The sequence below is a fragment of the Desmodus rotundus genome, chromosome 6 (assembly GCF_022682495.2).
Source record: "Desmodus rotundus isolate HL8 chromosome 6, HLdesRot8A.1, whole genome shotgun sequence".
Classification (NCBI taxonomy): Eukaryota; Metazoa; Chordata; class Mammalia; order Chiroptera; family Phyllostomidae; genus Desmodus; species Desmodus rotundus.
The window spans coordinates 117,649,803-117,671,337 of NC_071392.1; the positions used below are offsets into that span (position 1 = coordinate 117,649,803).

A 21,535-nucleotide genomic window follows, 5' to 3' on the forward strand; every position below is an offset into this window, starting at 1 on the left:
AGGGCGAGCTTTAGGACCGCTGCCCCGTCACCGTCACCGCCTTGCTGGGCGAAGAGCAAAAACTAGCCCGCCAGGGGGCCTAGGTACTGGGAACCTGGAGGGCGGAGTTGGGGGGCGGGGAGGGAGGCTCTCGGAAGCCCAGAAGCTGCATCAGAGAGATCCGACTTCAGGATCCCGGGTGCCCGACGCCAGCGGCCCGTCCCCGCCCCCCCCGCCACGCACGATCGCACGCTTTGGTCCCGCCTGCAGCGCAGCTCTGGCTCCGCCCCGAGGATTGACCGCCCGAGCCACCGTCTGCCCGGCCCCGCCTCGCACGGCCAGGCGAAGAGGAGCCGGCCGTGCGCTGTGTGTGTATGTGTTCGTGGGGCTCGGTCTCAGCCCCGGGAAGATGGTGGCGGCGGGGGCGGCGGCGGCGACTGAGGCGAAGCTGAGGAGGAGGACAGCGGCGGCGACGACAGGGCCCTCGGGCAGGAACGGCGAGCGGCTCCGGGACTGGGACGTCCCTGGGGCTGGGAGGCCAGGACTGGGGCTCGGGCTGCGCCTCCCGCAGCTGCTGTTGCTGCTGCTCCCTCCTTTGCTGCTGCTTCCCTGGACTGCCGAGGCCGCGGCGGCGGCGGCGGTGGTGTCGGGCTCAGCCGTAGCCGAGGCCAAGGAATGTGACCGGCCCTGTGTCAACGGCGGCCGCTGCAACCCTGGCACCGGCCAGTGCGTCTGCCCCACCGGCTGGGTGGGCGAGCAGTGCCAGCACTGCGGGGGCCGCTTCAGGTGAGTGCAAGGTGGTGTTGGAAGGCCGGACCCAGCCAGAGGTTGGGGTCAAGGGGTGCTGGATACAGCTTCAGGCCAGAGGCGGATGCCAGACAGAAAGTGGGGAGGTGGGGCCCCACGGTGTTTGAGGACCGTTTGCTTACGGGGAGGTCTTCGTCTGTGGCCTGGGTTCTTCCTGCACTGGAAGATGAAAAGGTTCGAGGCAAGAGTTGGGGTACCCCAAAGGGGTTTAGGTGCGGCTGGCTACAAGGGAAGAAAGCTTAGGGTCCCAAAGTGTATCGAAGCCAGTCTATGAAACTGGGCCTCTTTTGGATAAACGAAGTGTGAAAGAAAAGGTGAAAAAGAGAGCCAGTCTTACTTAAACACTTCGTTTTAATATTCCCTTGTTCCCCAGGGCCTCATGAGTTCCCCTGCTGATTGGATAGGTGGGGTAGTCTGAAAAAAAACAGGGTGTTGGCAGTGATTTGTTGGCTGGAGATAGAAAGGAAAGAGTAAGATAGTGAGATATTAGAAGAATCAATGGTTGTTGGCTAAAGGAAAGTGAGGGAACTAGCCCTTTGAAGCTCTCTGGAGGCCGCAGATTGGAACAGGTTTGTCGTGGAGAGGGCATAGAAGGAGGTTCCTGTTTGCCCTGATTTCTGGGGAATACCGAATTCTGAGTTGGCCTGGTTCAGGGCAGTACCTCTTGGAGAGATCACTCATTAATTAATTAGTAGTTATCTATTATTTGCTTTAGTTGTGCAAGGATTTCCGATTATATGCACAAATAGATTAGCTAGACTTTGGCCTAGTCCACAAGGAATTTGGAGTATAGCAAGAGAAAGATATATATACAAATAACCCTAATTGTCTGCCTTTGGCAGATATTTACTGAATACTTTTGATCTCAGATGTGGAGGAGTGAGGAAATACAAAGAAAAAGAGAGACAAGGTCCCTGTGTTCATGGATCTGACATTCTAGTCGGGAGACAGGGAATTAACACATAAAAATGTAACAAAGATATTAACAAGATAATTTCAGGTAATGCTCTATGCTTTCAAGAAAGGAAAACAGGATTGTCTGATAGAGAATGATAACTGGTGGGTAATTTCAGGAGAAATCTCTCATTTAAAGTGTATTTCATCTGAGACCTGAATGAGGCATGGGAGAACCTGCGGGAATTCAGGGGTGGAGAGGTTGTGACTAGCTAAAGAATGCAAGGAAAACTTTGAGGAGGAGGTGACATTCGATTTGAGCATTTGAGACTCAGTAGGACTTGGATGTGTGCAGCTGGGAAAAAAATTCCAGATGGAAAGAAGGATGCAAACATAAGGGTGGAGACCAGAAAGGAAAGTATTTTGCTGGCGCGAGGGTTTATAGAAGAGTTGTGAGAGAGAAGTTTGCAATGGTAGAATTATAGACTCATGTATTGTCAGATTTTGAAGGGGACTCAGAGAATGTGGAGGAGATGAGCTCTTTATTGTTATGAAGGAACCAAGTGATTTCGCCACCAGTGTGTTGTGGGCTGGCCTTGAAACTTGGGTGCTCTGACTTATGAATGAATATAATCTACACATTTGTTGAGGGCTCTTCTGGTTTAAGTTGTGAGATACAAGACAGACACAGACCTGCTTTTGTGGAGCTTACATTCTAGCTTGGGGGTAAGACATCCAATAATTAACTTAGTATGATTTTGTTTAAGGACAAGGAAGTGAAGAGCAGGGTACGGAGCACTTGGCTTAGTTTGGTGTGGTAAGGTTAGTGACTGAGTAAGTGACTTTTGAGTTGAGATCTGAGGGGTGAGAGGCGAAGGGGCCAGCATATACAGAGGCTTGGGGTGAGAGGGATTGTAGCAGGCTGGCTGGAAGGCCAGGCTGCTGAGGCAGAGAGAGCAAATGGGAGCATGGCAAGACCAGAGAGATAGGCAGGGGCCAAGCCACATGGATCCCTCTTGGATGGGTTGAAACTTTTGACTTTTAGCCTGTGAGCAGTGGATTGGCACAGTTCCTCTTATTTGCACGACATTACAGGCTTTTTAGATTGGAGCCAGAGCAGGAATGGCCTTGAAGTTTAGGCTAGAGTGTTTTGAATTTGAGGAGCTTCCAAGATCAAGTGAATGGATGGTCGGGTCGGAGGAAAGTTCTTCCAAGTTCCGAAAATCTGCCATGCCTTGGTAGGTAGTGAGGGACCATAGAGTGGGGAGGGGCATGCATAGCAAGATCAGTCTGTCTGGAATATTCAGAGTGGGTGGATTCACTTAAAGCATGAGAGATGGTGGGCAGCTAGGTTGGAACTGTTGATGTGGGTCAGGACAGCAGTAATGAGAACTTGAGATAGGATATAGGATAGGTCCTACGTGGTATTGTAGAGGTAAGTGACACATCTGTTTTTGACACTGGTTTGCTTTTGGGAAGAGGGGGGGATAGTGAGGGAAAGAAAACTAGGTTCTGTCTTGGGTGACTGAGACGACAGCGGTATCATTAAGACACCCAGGGACACAGAAGGAGTGGACCGGAGATGTTTAATTTTGCACACACTGAGTCGGGGGTGCCTTCAGGGTATCCACCCGGCAGGACAGGTGTCAGCACTGGTGTTAGCTGTACATGAAGGAGATTGCCAGGGAGCGAGAGCAGGTGTGAGTGTTCACACAGAGGGTTCGGAGGATTGGAGAAGAATCACTCCTCATGGGAAGAGGCAGCCCTGACACCGGTTGTTTCAGACGGTGTCACATTTGCGTGAAGGAGCTCCCCCGGTTTTTGAGGATACTATTTGAGCTGCTTTGAGCTGGTGCCCTTGTCCTTTCCTTTGACTCTATTTCTGATAATTCCATCATATTTTATAGGCTTCTGGAATTTGCGTTTTAAAAAATGAAAAGGAAGAACTTATGTCTCTGACTTTTTAAAAAAACTTGAATTAAACTTTTAGCTCTGGCCAGTGTGGCTCAGTTGGTTGGAGCGTCATCCTGGAACAGAAAGGTTGTGGGTTCAATACCCGGTCAGGGCACATAATCTGGGTTGCCCATTTGATCTCCCGTTTGGATACGTGCAATCCATGGTCCAGACATGTATGGGAGGCAACCGGTCGATGCTACTCTAGCACATTGATGTTTCTCTCTCTCCCTCTCTCCCTTCCTCTCTTTCTAAAAGCAAAGAAAAAATGACCTTGGGTAAGGATTAAAAAATAATAATAAAACATTTTAGCTGAAGGAGTTTTTGAAGGGGAAGAGTGAAATGCTGATTTTGATTATAGTGGTATGTATCATACAAACCTTGTTATTAAACAGAGACATTAAAATGAACACCTTTCTGGTTTGGACTGGCGTCAAGTCAGTGTGTTTTTTATTGCATTTTAGTTCCATAAATCCTGTGTCATAATTGCTGTTATAAGGCCTCTTTTATTAAAAGGAACGTAGGCTAATAAGAGGATTAGATTTCACTGAGGTTATCAACGAGCGCATACTCTGCGCAGGGACCTGTCAGGCATTTTCATACACGTTGTGCCATTTGATTTCCAGGATAACTCTGAGGGTGTTGTATATAATTTGGATTTTCGTGTGGTTGTAGTTAGAAAATCACTTGTTTTTTCCCCAAATGGTAGATACTACAAAAATGATTAATTGCAGAGGACAGAGTTAATGGTGCCATTGTAATAAAAATAACAATGGAATCTTTGGTGGATGATTTCTAACCACTAACACTTTCATTCGTTTTTATGTGACTCTTAATAATTCCGTGATTTTTTTTTCAACTTGTGACATCACCATTGAAATTTTTCTTTGGAGGATAAATATATCCCATCAAGTTAGAGAATAAAGATATTAAACCCTTTATGAAATTAATATGTATTTAATTCTTTTATGTTTCTGTTATACAAAACTTTCGGGAGAATAGAATAGAATAACTTATTGAATTGGGGCTTTATAGTTACCCATGATGTCGAGTTGGCTTCTACAGAAGAAAAAGATAAGAAGCAAGCATTTCCAGAGCATCCGTTTTGTGCCCAGCATGCGCAGTACCAGTAGTAGTAGTTATAGCAACAGCTGCCACCATTTTCCCAGCATTTATTCCAATTTTACCAGGTGTTGTGTCGAGTGCCTTTTAGGAATTACCCCTTTTAATCGTTAGAGTGAAGGTATTCCTATTGCATAGGTGGGTAAACTGAACCTGGGAGATGTTGAATTACTTGCTCAAGGTCACACAGCCTGTAAACAGTTGTGGCTTGACCGCAGGCCTTGTCTAATTCCCAAATCCATGCTTTCCATTGTACCATTTGGCCTCTCATTTTGTCTGAGTACAGTCACCGTTATGAATGTTTTTTGGAAGGGCTGACCTAAGTCCTCTGAGGGACACTTTGAGCTTCATTTCCAACATCGGCCCGGCAGAGTGACTCTTGCAAAGAAGGGTGCTGAGAGGAAGGGCTGTTCTGCCATTAACGAGGTAGTGACCAGAAAATACACGATCAACAAGGGCATCCATGGAGTGGGTTTCAGGAAGCATGCTCTTCTGGCACTCAAAGAGATCCAGAAATGTGCCGTGAAGGAGATGGGAACTTTAGATGTACACATGGACATCAGGCCCAACTGAGCTGTTTGGGCCACAGGAATAAGGAAGTCTAGAAAATGTAATGAGGGTGAAGATTCACCAAACACGCTCTAAACGTCAGTTACCTGTGTACCTGTTGCCACTTTCAAAAATCTACAAATAGTTAATGTGATTGAGAACTAACTGCTGACTCTCAAATACAGTTATAAAACTGCCAAAAAGTAAAAGGTCGTTTTTGCCTATATGACTGCTACATGTCTTTTGTCCTGTTTCTCCTAAATTTCATTGTCTTATTTTCTACTCTTTGCTGGGCTTCTTTACTGGGCTGTTACACTGTCACATCAGAATGAGCCACGTCTAAGACCAAGCTTCTTAACTGCTTTGAAAAATAGCCTTTTGCACTTCCTTATTTCAGTGGCAGATCTGATTTGAGATAACCAAAGGTCAAAATTAGGAGTGGCCCATTGCTCTTTCTGTTCAGTCTCTGTTTTCTAAAGGCTTAGAAATTCGTTTCTCTCCATTTCTCCTGCTGCCATTCTATTGTACCTGGTCCTTTACCTCATTGCCAACCTGCCTCTGTTGCACCCTGACTGGTATCTTTCACCTCCAGAGTCCATTCTACACTTTGTCATACAGTCCCCTGAAAACATGTGTCACTATCTTGCTCAGACACCTTTTTTTCCTCCTCTTACTACCTGTAACATGACTGTCAGCTGAAGGCTCCCTCTGCCTTATGCACATTCTATTTTCCTAACCAAATCCTTCTGCCTTAAAGTTTTTCCGCATATTTGCTAAATTCATCACCATTCCTCCTCCCTGCCTCCATGTTCTTCTCTTACTTACCTAGATTCTACCCCTTCCCTTCTACCCCATCTTTAATTCTCTATAATCTGTAATAGCAAATTCCCCAAATCATACCTATTATCTTCTTTCGAGATGAGTTATCAACCCATTCAACTCATAGAGCGCTTCTGAATGAATGATTATTATGTATTAGGTACAGTGCATACCTTGAGGATATGAAGGTGAGTAAGAATCAGGCCCTGCTTTCCCATTGCAGAGCTCATAATTCTGAGAAGACAGCTGTGTGCGCAGGCAATTAGAATTTACTAATAAAAATAAAGGCAATATGTGGTGCTGGATTAATACAAGGTGGAGAGACTAACCTTTTGAGGGCTCCAGTGGAAAGCGTCACAGAGAGGAGAACATTTTGGCAGATCTGAGAAGTCTGCTGTGAACAGGGGGTCACGACAGTGCAGGAGAAGGGCTTTCCATTGTGCAGAGACACAGAACCACGGACTGTCACACTCACTCCGTGTATTAGTTTCCTACGTTTTTTGTGACAAAGTGCCACACACTGGGGGGCTTAAAACAGCAGAAATGTAATCTCTCAGTTCTAGAGGTCCGAAGTCTGAAATGAAGGTGTTGGAGGGGCCATACTCTCTCCGAGGACTCTGAGGGAGAGTCAGTTCCTTGCCTTTCTTTTAGTTTTTGAAATTGCCAGCAATTCTGGGCATTCCTTGGCTCGTAGGTGCATCGTTTCAGTCTCTGCCTCCATTATTTCAATCTTACATGACACTCTCCCCATGTGACTCTTCTTTTCTTATAAGGACGCCAGTCATGTTGGATGTATAACTTGAGTACATCTTGACTTGAGTACATCTGCAAAGACCCTGTTTCCACATAAAGTCTGTTCACAGGTACTGGGGGTTAGGACTTCACAATATCTTCTTGGGATTCACAATTTAAACCACAACACTTAGAGCATTGCGTGTAGGTGGTTGTTAGAGGGTAACTTGTGAGGGATGCATTGGAAGGTGATAATGGCCTTCCCTCTGCCCTTCCTAACAACCTCCAGCTTCAGGACGCATCCTTGACCTAGGCGAAGTCATCAGGTCATTCCAGTCTCTGGCTGCAGTGATTGGTTTGAAGTAGGCATGTGATCTAAGTTGACTCAGTCAGAGTGAATCTCAGAACTTGCTGGAGGCCTCCGTCCTCTGTGGGCGTTTATGAAGCAGATGCTTTGTCATCTGCGTTCTGTGTAGTGAGGGTATAAGACCTAGAACTGTTATAGCTTGTAGCATTGCTGTTGTAGCAGAAGCCCACCTGGGGTCAGAGCAGCTCCTAGAGGGGGTAGGGTGGCAGAGAAATGGAGCTGGAGACCTGATCACTTTCTGAATCTCTGGATCAAACCTTGCCTGAAGCTGTTGTACTTTTCAGTTTTGTGAGGTACTACATTTCTTTCTTTCTTTCTTTTAAGTTTTATTTATTTACTTTTAGAGAGAAGGGAAGGGAGTAAGAAAGAGAGGGAGAGAAACATGCAAGAGATACATTGATTGGTTGCCTCTCACATGCCCCTAACTGGGGACCTGGCCTGCAACCCAGGCATGTGCCCTGACTGGGAATTGAACCAGTCACCTTTCGATTCACAGGCTGGTGCTCAATCCACTGAGCCACACCAGCCAGGGTGGTATTACATTTCTTATGCCAGTTAGTATTAGATTTTCTGTCCTTCACAATATGGAATAATTCCTAACATACAGAAGGATGTAGGGCCAGATCATGAAAGTCTTTTATTCCATACCAAGGAGTGTGGGCCTTACGCTCTTGGCACTGATAGCATGGTCTACACTCCTGATATTTTTCAGCAAAGTCTCCCAGTGTTCCACTGTTGATGGGCATATGATCTGAACCCCAAGTTACCATAGGCAATAGTTTTAGCTTATTTCTTTGTTTCTGCTTAACCGGGATTGCCAGCTGCCAGCCGGAGATGAGACTGTTCTTACTGCCCTATACCCCAGCCCTGTTTAGCCAGTTTCACATTTGAGTACTCATTTACTCTTATTTGTAAGTTGTATTGGATATGATTTCTATCAAAATTCTTTTAGTGACAGACACCCAACTCATCATACAAGCTTAAGATAAAAAGATGGGAGAGAGTTACTGGTTTTTGTGACAGAAAAATCGAGAGGATATTGTTGGCTTCATGCATGACTGGATCCAGGGGACCAGTTGGTGTCCATCCCTCCATGTGGTATTTTGCTCTGTTCTTTACTAGCCTCACTCTCAGGAAGGCTCTCTTCATGTAGTGCCTCCAGAAGCTAAATTGAACTGGCTTAGCATCCTCCCGAGCTGAGAACTGTTCTGGGGTGGGGGATGAGGTCCAGCTCCATTAGATGGCATGAACTGAGAAAGCGGGACCAAGAAGGAGAAAGGAAAACACATGTAATGTTACTAGAAAGTGGGCCCGTGCTGAGCAAGTGAGAACAGTAACATCGCTGTATATTCTTAGAGCCTGCCATTTGGTGAATACTAAATGTTGGTGATGAAAATTGGCAATGGTCTGGATAATATTGTATCAAGTAATGAAGTGCGGGTGCCCAGTTTATCAGGAATTCACTCAGTCATTACACAGAGTTGTGAGGGACCCGCTAGGTGGAATGCGTGGTACTGGCTCTTTAAGGTTACTACAGTGGGCACTGTCCAGTGTTGAGTGTAGAGCCGAGTCATTGAATTGCAGTTATTCGTCCCTTGATTTTGTAATGGGGGAAGGGAGAGGATTATGGGAAGAAGCAAACAACTATGTGTTTATTGAGTGAATTTATGCTATATTGGGTACAAACTTAACTTTATATAGAATACTTACATAATAGACATTTAATGTTTTTGGCTGACTCCTTGAAGATAGAATTTACTTATTTGAAAAGGTAAAAATATGGTTATTGAGTAAAAAGAAAAATTGAGCATGAATGTCTTAATTGCAAAAGTCATGATATATTTGAAAGCAGGTATCTGACATTTAAACTTTACCTCTGTAAAAGGTTCCTAAGATAGGCAAATATTTTTTTATTTACTATGGTAAGGACACAGAGAAATATATAAAAGAAAAGCAGAGTATGTTTATGATCTCAACAGTTTTTTTCTAAATACGACTAACTGATTTAATAAATTTGTAGGTTGTCTTTATCTTAAGAATTTAATGTAAGAAGTATTTACCTGGAACTGTGGTTGAACAGTATGAAGTTATACTGGTTTTTCTCTTTCATAAAGTCTTGTTTCTAAAACGGAAATGAAACTATAGTTGTGCTTTTCAAAATAATTGTATCTGAAAATGTATCAGCCACTAACCTATTATGAAATTTGTTTTCCACTTATATTCTTCGCCATTTTCTGTGATTTCCCAAAGGCATTGTGGCAAAAGCGACACTCATCCCTGTATTATATCCTAATCTAAGCCTTTATTTTGTTACTTCTTTCCGTTCTTGCTTTTTACCCTATCCTTTCAAACTAGCCCTATATTATTAGACTTTTTCTCATGTTTTCTCCTTAGGGTGGCTTTCTTATATTTGCCTTGCTTTTGTTCCTTCTCCTTGTTTTATGGATGTCATATCCCTTTAACTACTTTTCTTTTAGCACCGAGGCCCTGCTTTGATTTTTGTCCTTTCACTTTTTAATTCTTTAAGTTTTCTGTTTTTTCAAGTTACATTGGGAGTGAACTTTAACTCCGGCTGTTTATTTACATGTTTACTCATCTAGAATTCTGTCTTTCACTTGCAGAAGTTAATTTTAGCCATGGTTAAATTTGCCATGGCCGAATGTATTCTTTTAGAATTTAACATTAACATTAATTTTTAAATTAATTCCTCTTGGTCCTTTTTGCATTCTAATTAAGTATTTTACATTGATTTACTAATAAACTTATAACCACTAGGGGCTGAAGTTTTATCTGATGCTGTTGACACACACAAGTCGCCTCTCTTCACCAGAGTTTCCTGTATTTTTGCTTCACAGATCCTTTCAGAAACATGTAGACTATAATGGACTCTCAGGAATTAAAAGATAACCTTAAAAAAATGTATCCTGGCTTTGATAGGGAATTCTTTTAAATAAAAAGTAATTTTTTAATAAAGATTATAAAATATATTTTAAATATAATTCATAATGATATTCACAATATAAAAAATTTGACCTTTTCCCTGTTTAACATGTGCTACATGATTAATGTGTTTTAAGTTAATGTGTAAGGAAAAGCATGATTTGTACACAGAAAGTGACATTTAATTTGGGGATCAAATGTATATTAAAATAGAGATGGAATTTGACTCTGCTTTGTACTATAGAAATAGACAACTTTCCTCTCCTAATGATTTGTGCTTTAAAAATTATTTCTTAGAATTTTTTGTATTTTGTTTCTAAGTGATAAAATAATAGTAGTTTTCAGCTATTTGTAGGCATTTCTCCACAAGTAGCATGTTTCTTGTGTGAATGGTTTTTTTCAAGATTGAAAAGGCCAAACTGTCTGTAATTGTTACTTAATTTCCCTCTTTTAACATTGGTTTTTGAAGTGAAAAAGATGTCTTGCAAAACTGTATGGGGATTTTGATTAGAAGGTTTGGCAAATTGATCTTGAGGCATATTTGTAGGTATGGATTAATTTTATGCCCTTCCATAATTTGTACTTAAATATCATGTCTTATGCTTCTCTTTTAATAGATGCCATTACTGTCTTTTATATTGGAACATTCTTTGAACTACTGGTTGAGCAGCAATGAATAACCCTGACCAAGTAACTGGCTGTTTAAAGTCACCATATGTTTGGTGCTGGTTCAGTCCCTCTGGGCTGATTTTAACTTCCTTTTCATGTGAAATATTTCAAGCCAATGGAAGAAATACAAAGAGTAATAAAACAAATATCTTTGTACCTACAGCCTAGCCTTGCTGAATTTCCTTCATATAGTAGTATTACCCCATAATAATATTAATATAACTTATGTAATATAAAATATTACGGATACCAACCAAATTCTCTGCTGCCTGTTCCTAACCCTGTCACTCCCTCCCCAGAGGTAACCGGTGTGCTGAAGTTGATGTGTATTATTTCCCTTGCATGCACGTTCCTGCTTTTACTGCAGACCCGCACATACACATACACATACACATACACACACATACACACACACATACACATACACACGCAGTCTTGTTTCCAAATCAGGGTCACATTTTTCATACTTTACAAAGAGTAAACATGCTTTTCTTTCCTGAAGACAAATTGTTAAGTATTTTTCAGATTTGCGTTCATAAATGTCGTTGTAGTTGATTCGAGCTGTATTCATTACAGAACACCAATGATTCATTCATTGTCCTGCTGTTGGGCGTTTAGATTTTTCCAACTTGTGCTGTGACACACAGTGCTACCGTTACACTTTACATATCTCCTTGCGCATGCATGTATGATTTTCCTCTTAAATGTTTTAAACTTTTGAACAAACACTTCCAAAATAGTTTAAAGATTCTGTTTACTTCCTTGCATACTTTTAGGTTGACATGCAGTTAATTTATACCATTAAAAAATGACTTACATAGTTGCAAAGAATATCATTTCTGGTATAGTATAGAGCTACTGAAAAAGACCCATTATATTACTTTTAAAAATTTATTGAGCGGGCCCTGACCGATGTGCCTGGGTTGGTTGGGTGTTGTCCCGTGAAGTTAAAAGGTTGACGTCAGTTCCGGTCAGGGCCCAGGTTGCAGGTTTGGTCCCAGGTGGGGGCACATGAGAGAGGCAACCAATCAGTGTTTCTCTCTCACATCGATGTTTCTCTCCCTTTTTGTCTCCCTCCCTTCCTCTCTCTCCAAAAATAAATAAATACAATCTTTTAAAAAAATGATTGAGTGGATTGCAGATTCCATAGTAGTTTGGTACCATTCTCATTCATTTAAAAAAAAAAAAAAAAGATGTGTATGGTCTTCTTTGTGTTGTTTCTTTTCTTCGCTTAAATTTTTATTTTTATTTTAATTCATATGAATTTTTTCCCGGATTATGAATTCTGTCCACTGCTCTGTATGTTACATTTATTGGAATTGCTTTTTTCTTACCTTTGCTCATTTGTCTGTTAGGTGTTTGTTCTCATGTATAGGTTTATAGGCATTCTTTGTATATTCTGGGTTAATCCTGGGATTATATAGGCAGCGGTGATCTAGTGAACGGCTTTTTAAATTTTATTTCACAATTTAAAAACTGTACCTATAAATGATTGGGTAAATAAGTAAAGGATGAGAAGGGACAAATCTTACAGAAGAATTTTGGACAATATAAGTAGATACTCCACCTGCCAGGATGTGGAGCTTAATTTCTCTGCTTTGCTCCCCTTGAGTATAGCCTGGATTTAGTGACTCTTACCCAATACTAGAATATGGAAAGGGGAAAATAGTAATGGTACAGGGGAGAAACCTGGCACACACTTACCTTCACCAACCGATCAGGGTGAAGCTTGCAGTAAGACATGTCGATCTCATGTGCTACTGGATACATGACTAGGAGGGAGTGTTGCCTGTTTGTTTTTCCCAAAACCAGCTCTCTCTTTTTTTTTCTAATCTATTCTAGTTTTTTAAAAAAATATATTTTATTGATTATGTTATTAGAGTTGTCCCACTTTTTTTTCCCCTTTATTTCCCCCTGCCCTGCTCCCCCTCCTACCAGCATTCCCCCACCTTAGTTCATGTCCATGGGTCATACATATAAGTTCTTTGGTTTCTCCATTTCCCATACTATCCTTAACCTCCCCCTGTCTATTTTGTACCTACCCTTTATGCTTCTTATTCCCTGTACCTTTTCCCCCATTCTCCCACCTCCCCCTCCCCGCTGATTACCCTCCATGTGGTCTCTATTTCTGTGATTCTGTTCCTGTTCTAGTTGTTTGTTTTTGTTTTTCTAAGTTCAGTTGTTGATAGTTGTGTTTCTTGTCATTTTACTGTTCATATTAGATAAGTCCCTTTAACATTTCATATAATAAGGGCTGGTGATGATGAACTCCTTTCCTTTGACCTTATCTGGGAAGCACTTTATCTGCCCTTCCATTCTAAATGATAGCTATGCTGGATACAGTAATCTTGGATGCGGGTCCTTGCTTTTCATGACTTGGAATACTTCTTTCCAGCCCTTTCTTGACTGCAAGGTTTCTTTTGAGAAATTGGCTGATAGTGTTCTGGGAACTACTTTGTAGGTAACTGTCTCCTTTTCCCTTGCTGATTTTCAGATTCTCATATCTTTAATCTTGGGTAATGTAATTATGATGTGCCTTGGTGTGTGCTTCCTTGGGTCTAACTTCTTTGAGAGTCTCCGAGCTTCCTGGACTTCCTGGAAGTCTATTTCCTTTGCCAGATTGGGGAAGTTTTCCTTCATGACTTGTTCAAATAAGCTTTCCATTTCTTACTTTTCCTCTTCTCCTTCTGGCACCTCTGTGATTTGGATGTTGGAACATTTAAAGTTGTCCTGGAGGTTCCTAAGCCTCTCCTCGTTTTGTTTGAATTCTTGTTTCTTCATTCTGTTCTGGTTGAATGTTTCTATCTTCCCTCTGGTCCAAATTGTTGATTTGAGTCCTGGTTTCCTTCCTGTCATTGTTGGTTCCCTGTACATTTTCCTTGATTTCACTGTGCATAGCCTTCATTTCTGCCTCTATTTTGCGACCATACTCAACCATTTCTGTGAGCATCCTGAGTACCACTGTTTTGAGTTCTGCATCTGATAAGTTGGCTATCACTTCATTGCCTAGTTCTATTTTTGGAGCTTTGATCTGTTCTTTATTTGGGTCATATGTCTTTGTGTGGACACAGCTGTTATGCTCTAAGGGGTGGATCCTTAGGTGTTCACTAGGGCGGGGCAACCACGTAGCTGCATTGTGGCGCTGTATGTGGGGAGGAGTCCAAGAGGGAACAGTGCTTGGCTCTCTGCTGGCTTTCAGTCACTTCCTATGCTACCCACAAGCAAACTGGGCCCTTCTGGTGCTGATTCCTGGTTGGATGAGTTTGTGTATGTTCTAGGACCCTGTGGTCTCTCCAACAAACTCTCTTGTGAGGCTGGGAGTTTCTCCCACCACCACAGCACCCATAGGTCTTTTCAGTCAGAGGTTTTGAGGCTTTATTTTCCCACGCTGGATTCCTGGGTTGCACCCTATACCTTGCTCTCCAGCTGTTCCTCCCAGCTTATCTGCATGCAAATGTGGACCGCCTGGTCCTCCAGCCACCTCCTTGCCTGCCCTGGTCTGCCAGCTGCCCGCTTGCCCTCCAGGTCCTGTAGCTGCAGCCTTGCCCCAGTCCTCTCCTCTCCAGCTGCCCGTCTCCACCCCTCTTGCCAGTCTGGATGAATGTTTCTTGTTTAACTCCTTGGTTGTCAGAATCCACAGTTCAATTTTCTGGCAGTTCTTGTTATTTTTTATTTTTAAATTTGTTGTTCCTCTTTTGTTTGTGTGAGGAGGAACAGTGTATCTATGTACGCCTCCATCTTGTCCAGAAGTTCGAAATTTCTAATTTTAATGTAGTCAGTTTTATCACTCTTTCTTTATTGCTTGTGCTTTTTGTGTTATATTTAAAAATTTCCCTCCTAAACTGATAGAAAGATATTCTTCTTTCTTCCTCAATATTCAAACTTCTTGCTTTTTTATATTTTGATCTTTTATTTACCTGTAATTTGTTTTTATGTGTAGTTTTTTGTAATTATCTAATTTAATTATTTCTATTTAATAAGCAGTTGTCCCAGTCCCATTTATAGAATAAAATGTTTTCCCCCCTATAGATTTCAAATACACCTTGGTCATGTAAAACATCAGATTTGTCTTAGTTGTTTTTAGCCCTTTGCTTCTCTAATTTCAATAAAAATCTTGTTGAGTTTATTTTTTTTATCCTCATCTGAGGACAGTTTTTCATTGTTTCCAGAGAGGAGGGGGAGGGATGGGGTATCACAAAAAGAGAGAGAGGTACAGAGGGGGGAACATTGACACAAGAGAAACATCAATTGGTTGCCTTCTTGTAAGTGCCCTGACCAAGGATCGAACCTGCAATCTGAGTATTTATTCACCCTGACTGGCAATCTAACCCATGATCTTTTGGTCCATGGCAGGATGCTCCAACCAACTGAGCCACACCACCCAGGGCCCTTGTTGAGATTTGCAATTTTGTCTGGTACTGAGATTCGCCTGGGGAAATTTGTCACCTTTGTGATGTAGAGTCTTCCCATCCAGACATGCTTTATATATCCATTTACTTAGGTCTTTTAAATCTCTTTAAGTAAATTCTTACAACTTTTTTCAAAATGGTCTGACATACTTTTATTGGATTTACCCCTACATACATAATTTTGTTCCTATGACTATAACCTAATTGATTACTATAGTGCATAGAAATAGAATTTGTTTGTATTTTTAAAAAATTTTTATTGTTGACACTATTATAGATGTCCCCCATTTTCCTCTCCTTTGTCCCCGTTCCACCCAGCTCTTGCCACCACCCTGGGAATGGAATATTTTGTTATCGTTTTTACTAGTATTGTCATTATAATATTAAATAATATTTGGCTCATGAGTGTCTGTGGTTGTCTGGGCAACTTGGCTCATCTCTTCTGAACTTACCTGTGTGGGTCTAGGCTGGAGCTTGGCTGGACTCACTCGGTGGGGATGGGGTATCACAACTGCCTCATCCTCCTTGGACCAGAGACGAGCTGAGTCTTAAAGTCATGGTGATGGCAGAGTTGCAAAAGCAGAATTTATTTTCTCACATATTGAGTTTGTCTAGGAAATCTTCCTAAATTTTTTGTGTTGATAGGGATTCTGCTGTTTTCTGTGTTGATAATCATGCTGCCCATAAATTTTGACAGTTGACTTCTGATCTGTATACTTTGTGTTTCTTTTTCTTGTCTGTTTTTTCCCCCATACTTGACTGTTTGCTCCTTTGCAAATTCTTTCTTTTTCTGGCCTCTACGAGTTAGACACTCTGTGCATCTGCACCCAGCCCTCTCCTGTATCTACACCTCCGATTCAGGTGTTCTTCTTCGTCCCGGGACTTCGAACACTGAAATGGAACCCTTGCTTTTTACTCCAGGCCTGTTCAATTCCCAGTTTCCTCAGCACAGGCCATGTGTAAGGGTGTTTTCCTTACATATTGTTTTTTCCTCACCTTGAAACTGTCATCAAATGCCAACTATTTAACCACTAAAATTTAGCTAAGAATTGGCTGCTGTTCTTTTTTCCCCTCCTTCTATAGGTAGGAGCCAGATTGTGTAGGTCATTCTATTCTTAAATAACCATAAAAACATTATGAAAAGTTTAATAAGGTGGTGTACACAAATAAAAGGTGTTAGATGGCTAGCAGGAGTTGGAGTGAAATGGCAGTTTCCTGAAGCTTCTTTATCCTTACTGATTGCTTTTTCTCTCCTTTCATTACTGTATATTTGCATGGACTTTTTGAAAGGAGTGTAGTCACAAGGAGTAGGGTGCCAAAGGGTTGGTCTTTGGTTTAATGTAGTCCTATTTTGTGCCTTTTTTTGGTCTAATATCCAGGGCCTTGGGAGAGATTTTGGTTATTGGATACACAAGAAAGATCAAAAGCATATACTAGATAGGGGGAAATGTGTGTGGGTGGCTGTATTTGCTTTCCAGGAAGAGACAGGGAACGTGGTATGAATAAAAGCACCGTGCAGATGAGAATGGGCATGGAGCGGTCGGGGAACAGTGGTGGGAACTGGCTTGCCAGGGTAACAGGGAGGGTTGACATTCTTAGTAGTCAGAATGTCATCATCAGGAGTCGGAACTTCATTCCATAATCCGTGCAGAGTCATTGTAAACACTTGACAAGGGTAGTAATACAGTGACACAGGTCCTTTAGGAATGTTGTTCTGGCTGTGGGGTGCTTAGTTGACTTTGTGGGCGGTTCATGGAGGCTGTGACAGTAGCCAAAGTCCGTGGCTGTAAGGCTACTATGAACTGTTTGGACTTGGGGTAGAGTGTAGCTGTAGCAGTGGGAATGGACGTGAAGGGATGAATTGAAGGGAAGCCTTTGGTGGCAATTTCATCATAAATTGGTCATGCATTTGGTAGAGGAAATAAAGTAGAGGAAGAAGCTAACAAAGGTTACACCTTTTAAGCCTGGGAGAATGGGGCTGTTTTATCATGTCAGGCGGATAGTAGTTGATGGGAAGAGATATTCCGCCATGAGATTAGTGTTCAGTTACTTGCTGAGGATGTGTCTGGAACCCTAGAAGAAACGAGGGACACACAGGGCAGAGCCAACTATAGCTCATGTCAGAACCATACTTCTTGGCTCCTGGTTTCTTTGCAGGGTTGAGTTTTGTCGGTTCTAGAACTCCCAGTTTTTGCTGTTGTACTGCCCTTTTAGGCTCTGAGTTTTCATTGCTGTTTAGAAAAATGTAATACAGACAGTCATTATATGGCTGTTTAAGCGACTGCTTTACATAAATTATTGGACTCCCCTGGTTCTTGAACCAGACTAGGCATTCACAAGGCACCTCTTGTGAGGTGATAGATTCAGTGTTCAGACAGATTCAGTGTTTAGAACAAAGATTCCACCTCCAGTTCTTCAACTTCTGAAATGCTCTTCTCTCCAGACTGTCATAGATACACTATAGGAATCTGTCCTGGACTTTTTTTTGTAGTAAATTTTGTTCGTAATAAGAGCTTAAAATTTTTTATTGCTGTGAAACTTTGCTGGAACTTTATTGGGCAGCAAACATTATGTCGACATCTATGATGTTTTAGGCAGTGGAGAAAAAGAAGTAAATGCAGTATATCCTTGAAAAAATCTTGATAGTCTAGTGGGCAGAGATGATTCCTCTCTGTCAGAGGTAATCAGACCATATGATACGTCTGAACATGGAAGGCAACACTCAGCTCAGTGTAAGAAACACTGGGCACAGTTCCCAGCGTTCCAAAGGACACTTGAACTGAGATCCAAAAGGGTGGTTAGGAGTTTACTCAATAAGTAAACACAAGGGAGGGATGAAGAGAAGATGGTTTAGACAGAGAAGTCAGGATGTGCAAAGGCATGGGGACTTCCGGGCAGGTGAGCTGAGGGACACTGACGTTCAGTTCTGCTGTAGTATGGGCTGCTCAGTCTGAGGAGCAGTGGCTAGAGACGGATCAGGAGGGGTAAGTTGGGGTTGGATTGCGATGGACCTTTCATGCAGTGTTAAGGCAAGGGTTTCCAAGCAGGTTTTGAGGAAGATGACAGGTGGGTCTGTAGAGAACTGGCCAGATCAGGGAGCTGGGCTGAATTGTTGCAGGAGACCAAGCTTAGATGAGGAGAATTTGAACTACAGCATTGGCATTGGCAGTGGGGATAAAAGGGGGGAAATGAGTGGTTTGTAGGTTGAACGAATGGGGGAGGCAAAGAAAGAGTTCGTGAGTTTTGAAAGATAGAGTGGATGATGACAAAATGGTGAAAAAAAGCAAGAGGTAAAGACGGGGATTTAATGACTTAAATTAATGACATAGGAAATATGGGTCTAGCTTTGTGTTGGAAACATAGCTTGGGCATGTATCAGCATATAGATGGTGGATGAGGCCAGAAGTGCGGGTGAGATTACTTACAGGGGATCATGGAGAACTGGATCCAGGACAACTCCAGTTGAGCAAAGGAATTGTCCCTTCTATTGAGTCTTCTACCTTCTATTGAAGGTAGATGATTTATTATTTTTTTAATATGAGGAAGTGCATTGTTTAGTTATCACCATGGACGGGTATAGGAGGATATCCTAAACATTAAAGTGCACAGCACTCATTTGTAATGTTATGTTATTTATAATAGTTACAGATGTATTATTTAAAAAATAGGACAAATGCTCAATCTGTTACATTTTAGGGCTTATTAGTATGAATAAATTTTCATGAACTTTTTTCATTATATTTTGATTTTAAGGAATAAGAATTAAACTTTTCGGACTAAAAGTGAAACTTTGGAATTATTTTTAGCATTTTTGCCAAAAATTTAGCCACTTACTTAAATACCTAGAAGATTCCAAGAAGATTTGTTCTTCATTTGAAGTGCGTATTAGAATCATTTGAGGAGCTTTTAAAGATCCCAGTGCAATGCTGGGTTCCACAGAGAGTGGTTTGTATTGAGGCCCCATTATTTGTCGTTTGTGTTTTTTAAAGCTCTGTGGGTGGTATTGATGCGTACTCCACTTGAGAACCCTTTGCCAGTGGTTTGTGTCGGGGCTCTGTGAGTGTATTTTGTTTCTTGATTATGTAGTTCACTTCTTTGCTGAAAGCTGTGACAGCAGCGGCCAGACAGAATACCTGCAAGTTTATTTTTCCGGCCACCACAGTGAGACCATTTGAACTTTTATGTGAAATTAAATTATAACAAATATTCGGTAGCAAGTTAGTCTAGGGGCAGAGCACTGAGGACTGGTTAAATAAAATATGGTATGTCCACACAATGGAGTATCGTAAATGAAGTAGCTATAAAAAGGAACTAGGACTCTACAGGGTCCAGCACAAATAACACCCCTTTTTTATTATAAAATCTTTTATTACAGAATCATAAGCATGGAATTCTGTAACATAACAATATCTCACTCAAGCACACCATATTGACATTTTAGGTGAAATGTTCAAATTAAAACTATAAATTATTACACGCACATTATTACCCTACGATCACACTCAAGCAGGCCTTACTTCTGCCGGACCCTGTGTGATGTGTGGTCATCTCAAAAATATATGGCTAAGTGAAAAAAGGAGCAGAACAGCGGTGTTGTATGCTACCATTTTTCAAAGAAAAGGGTCTACAAATACACACACACACGTTGTTGTGTATGTGCATAGACACAAATGTAAATGGCTTCTAAGGAAAGGAGGGGAATGAGGTAGACGGAGCAGGGATGGAACCTAGACTTCTTAAATACTTTGTCTTGTGGATCAGGCTTTAGAATCATGCTTTACCATATCATAAAACAAAAATAAAATGACAGAAGAAGGCAATCCTTAAAAATCAAAACCAAAATTAAATAAGTGAACCTAAACGATCAAGTTTGAAGTTGAAGCACATAGAAAGTATTTCAAGTGACTTTGAACATAGCAGTTTGGCTGTCTTTCTAGTGGAATGTATCAACAAAGACAAAGAACTTGCAAAGATACAATATATTCTTTTTACTAAGATTACTAATCTTAGAGTTGATAAGTAATATTGGTGTTATTTACTATTCTGGAGGTATATAAGGTGAAGCAAGTGGACAGTTACATTAGCTTGGGGCCTTAGATTTTGGTGTGGTAAAGAGATATAATCAGAGAGATTGGGTAAGAATTCTGGGATCCTAACTTTGAGTTGGAAATGTACATGTGAACTCAGTATGTATTTTCTTTTTTAAAAGTGTGTTTCCTAGTTCTCTCTACTGGAAAATTCTAGAAACCAACCTAGGTAGCATTAAGCACTTAGAGTGTTTGACTCTGTTCTCTAAATAATAGTTCTTGCTAATATTTCATATTATAAAACAAACTGCTGGGGAAATTTCTGTTTTTATCAATGGTAGAATAGCTTTTTCTGAGCCAACAGTTCAGCTGAAAACAACTAGAAAAGCTGGAAAGGGTTTTTTTTTTTTAATCTGTTGGAAGTGTTTGGACACTGAGCAAGGCAAACAGCAAGGACTTGAGAAACCAACATTTTGGAGAGAAGGAAAGCTCAGAGTGGTAAGTTCAACTTCTGGTACAGCTTTTCTCATGGAGTGATTGCTGGTTTGAAATATGCAGCTAAGAGGTTGAGCAGAAAATTGTGGTAAAGAAGATGAAATTCTGAGCAGAGTTTTTGGTAATCATGTCAAGTTGGGGGTCTAATTGGAATTCAGGACCTGCAAAGTAAGGAGCAAAGGAAAACATCCCAGGCTTTTAGTTGGGAGCCCTAATGGATAGGCTACTCCCTGTGCTTAAGGGTGAACTCAGAATAGATCAACTTTCACAAAGGGTGAAGCCTGGCTTTCAAATCACCTTAATCCTTGTTTGGATTAAGGAGATTTATCGCATGCTAGAGCAAATGTAAATCCTCCCTCGAGGAAGACACCATCCACAATTGATTCAAGTTGTATAGTTTTTATATATTCAGTGATACTGTATGATATATATTTGTATCAACTATATGTTATATATTATATTTATAACATAATAAATACTTATAAAACTTAGTCTGCATCCAATAAAATAACCAGATATGTAAAAATAAAAGAACTGACTAAAATTTAGAGAGAAAACAGGTAATTGAAATAGAATCATAGGGAGACTTCAGTGCAGATGAGATTGCGTACACCCATTTTTCCCCTGCTAAGTCTAACTGTAAGCCCTGGAATTGATGCAGAAGACACCCAAAAGCAGCTGTGAAAGGCTGTAAGAAGAAGGTAAGCTGGTTTGGGATCATAGGACTGGAAGGACAACATAGTCATAGGAGATCTTACATACCCCCACTGAAC

General features: G+C 41.4%; 1 protein-coding gene across 6 annotated transcripts in view; it reads left to right on the plus strand.

Annotated features, from left to right (window-relative positions):
* Positions 1-273: 273 nt before the first annotated feature.
* ATRN (attractin) overlaps positions 274-21,535 on the plus strand; it is a 158,896-nt gene continuing 137,634 nt past the window's right edge. For 2 of the 6 annotated variants that reach the window (XM_045194786.3, XM_045194784.3), the window contains exon 1: positions 274-765. In XM_045194786.3, the coding sequence (XP_045050721.2) occupies positions 389-765 (377 nt within the window). In that variant the 5' untranslated portion in view covers positions 274-388. Of the gene's footprint in view, positions 766-18,106; positions 18,225-21,535 lie in introns of those variants that run through there. The other 4 variants (XM_024559427.4, XM_053926924.2, XM_045194785.3 and 1 more) reach the window with 3 other exon arrangements.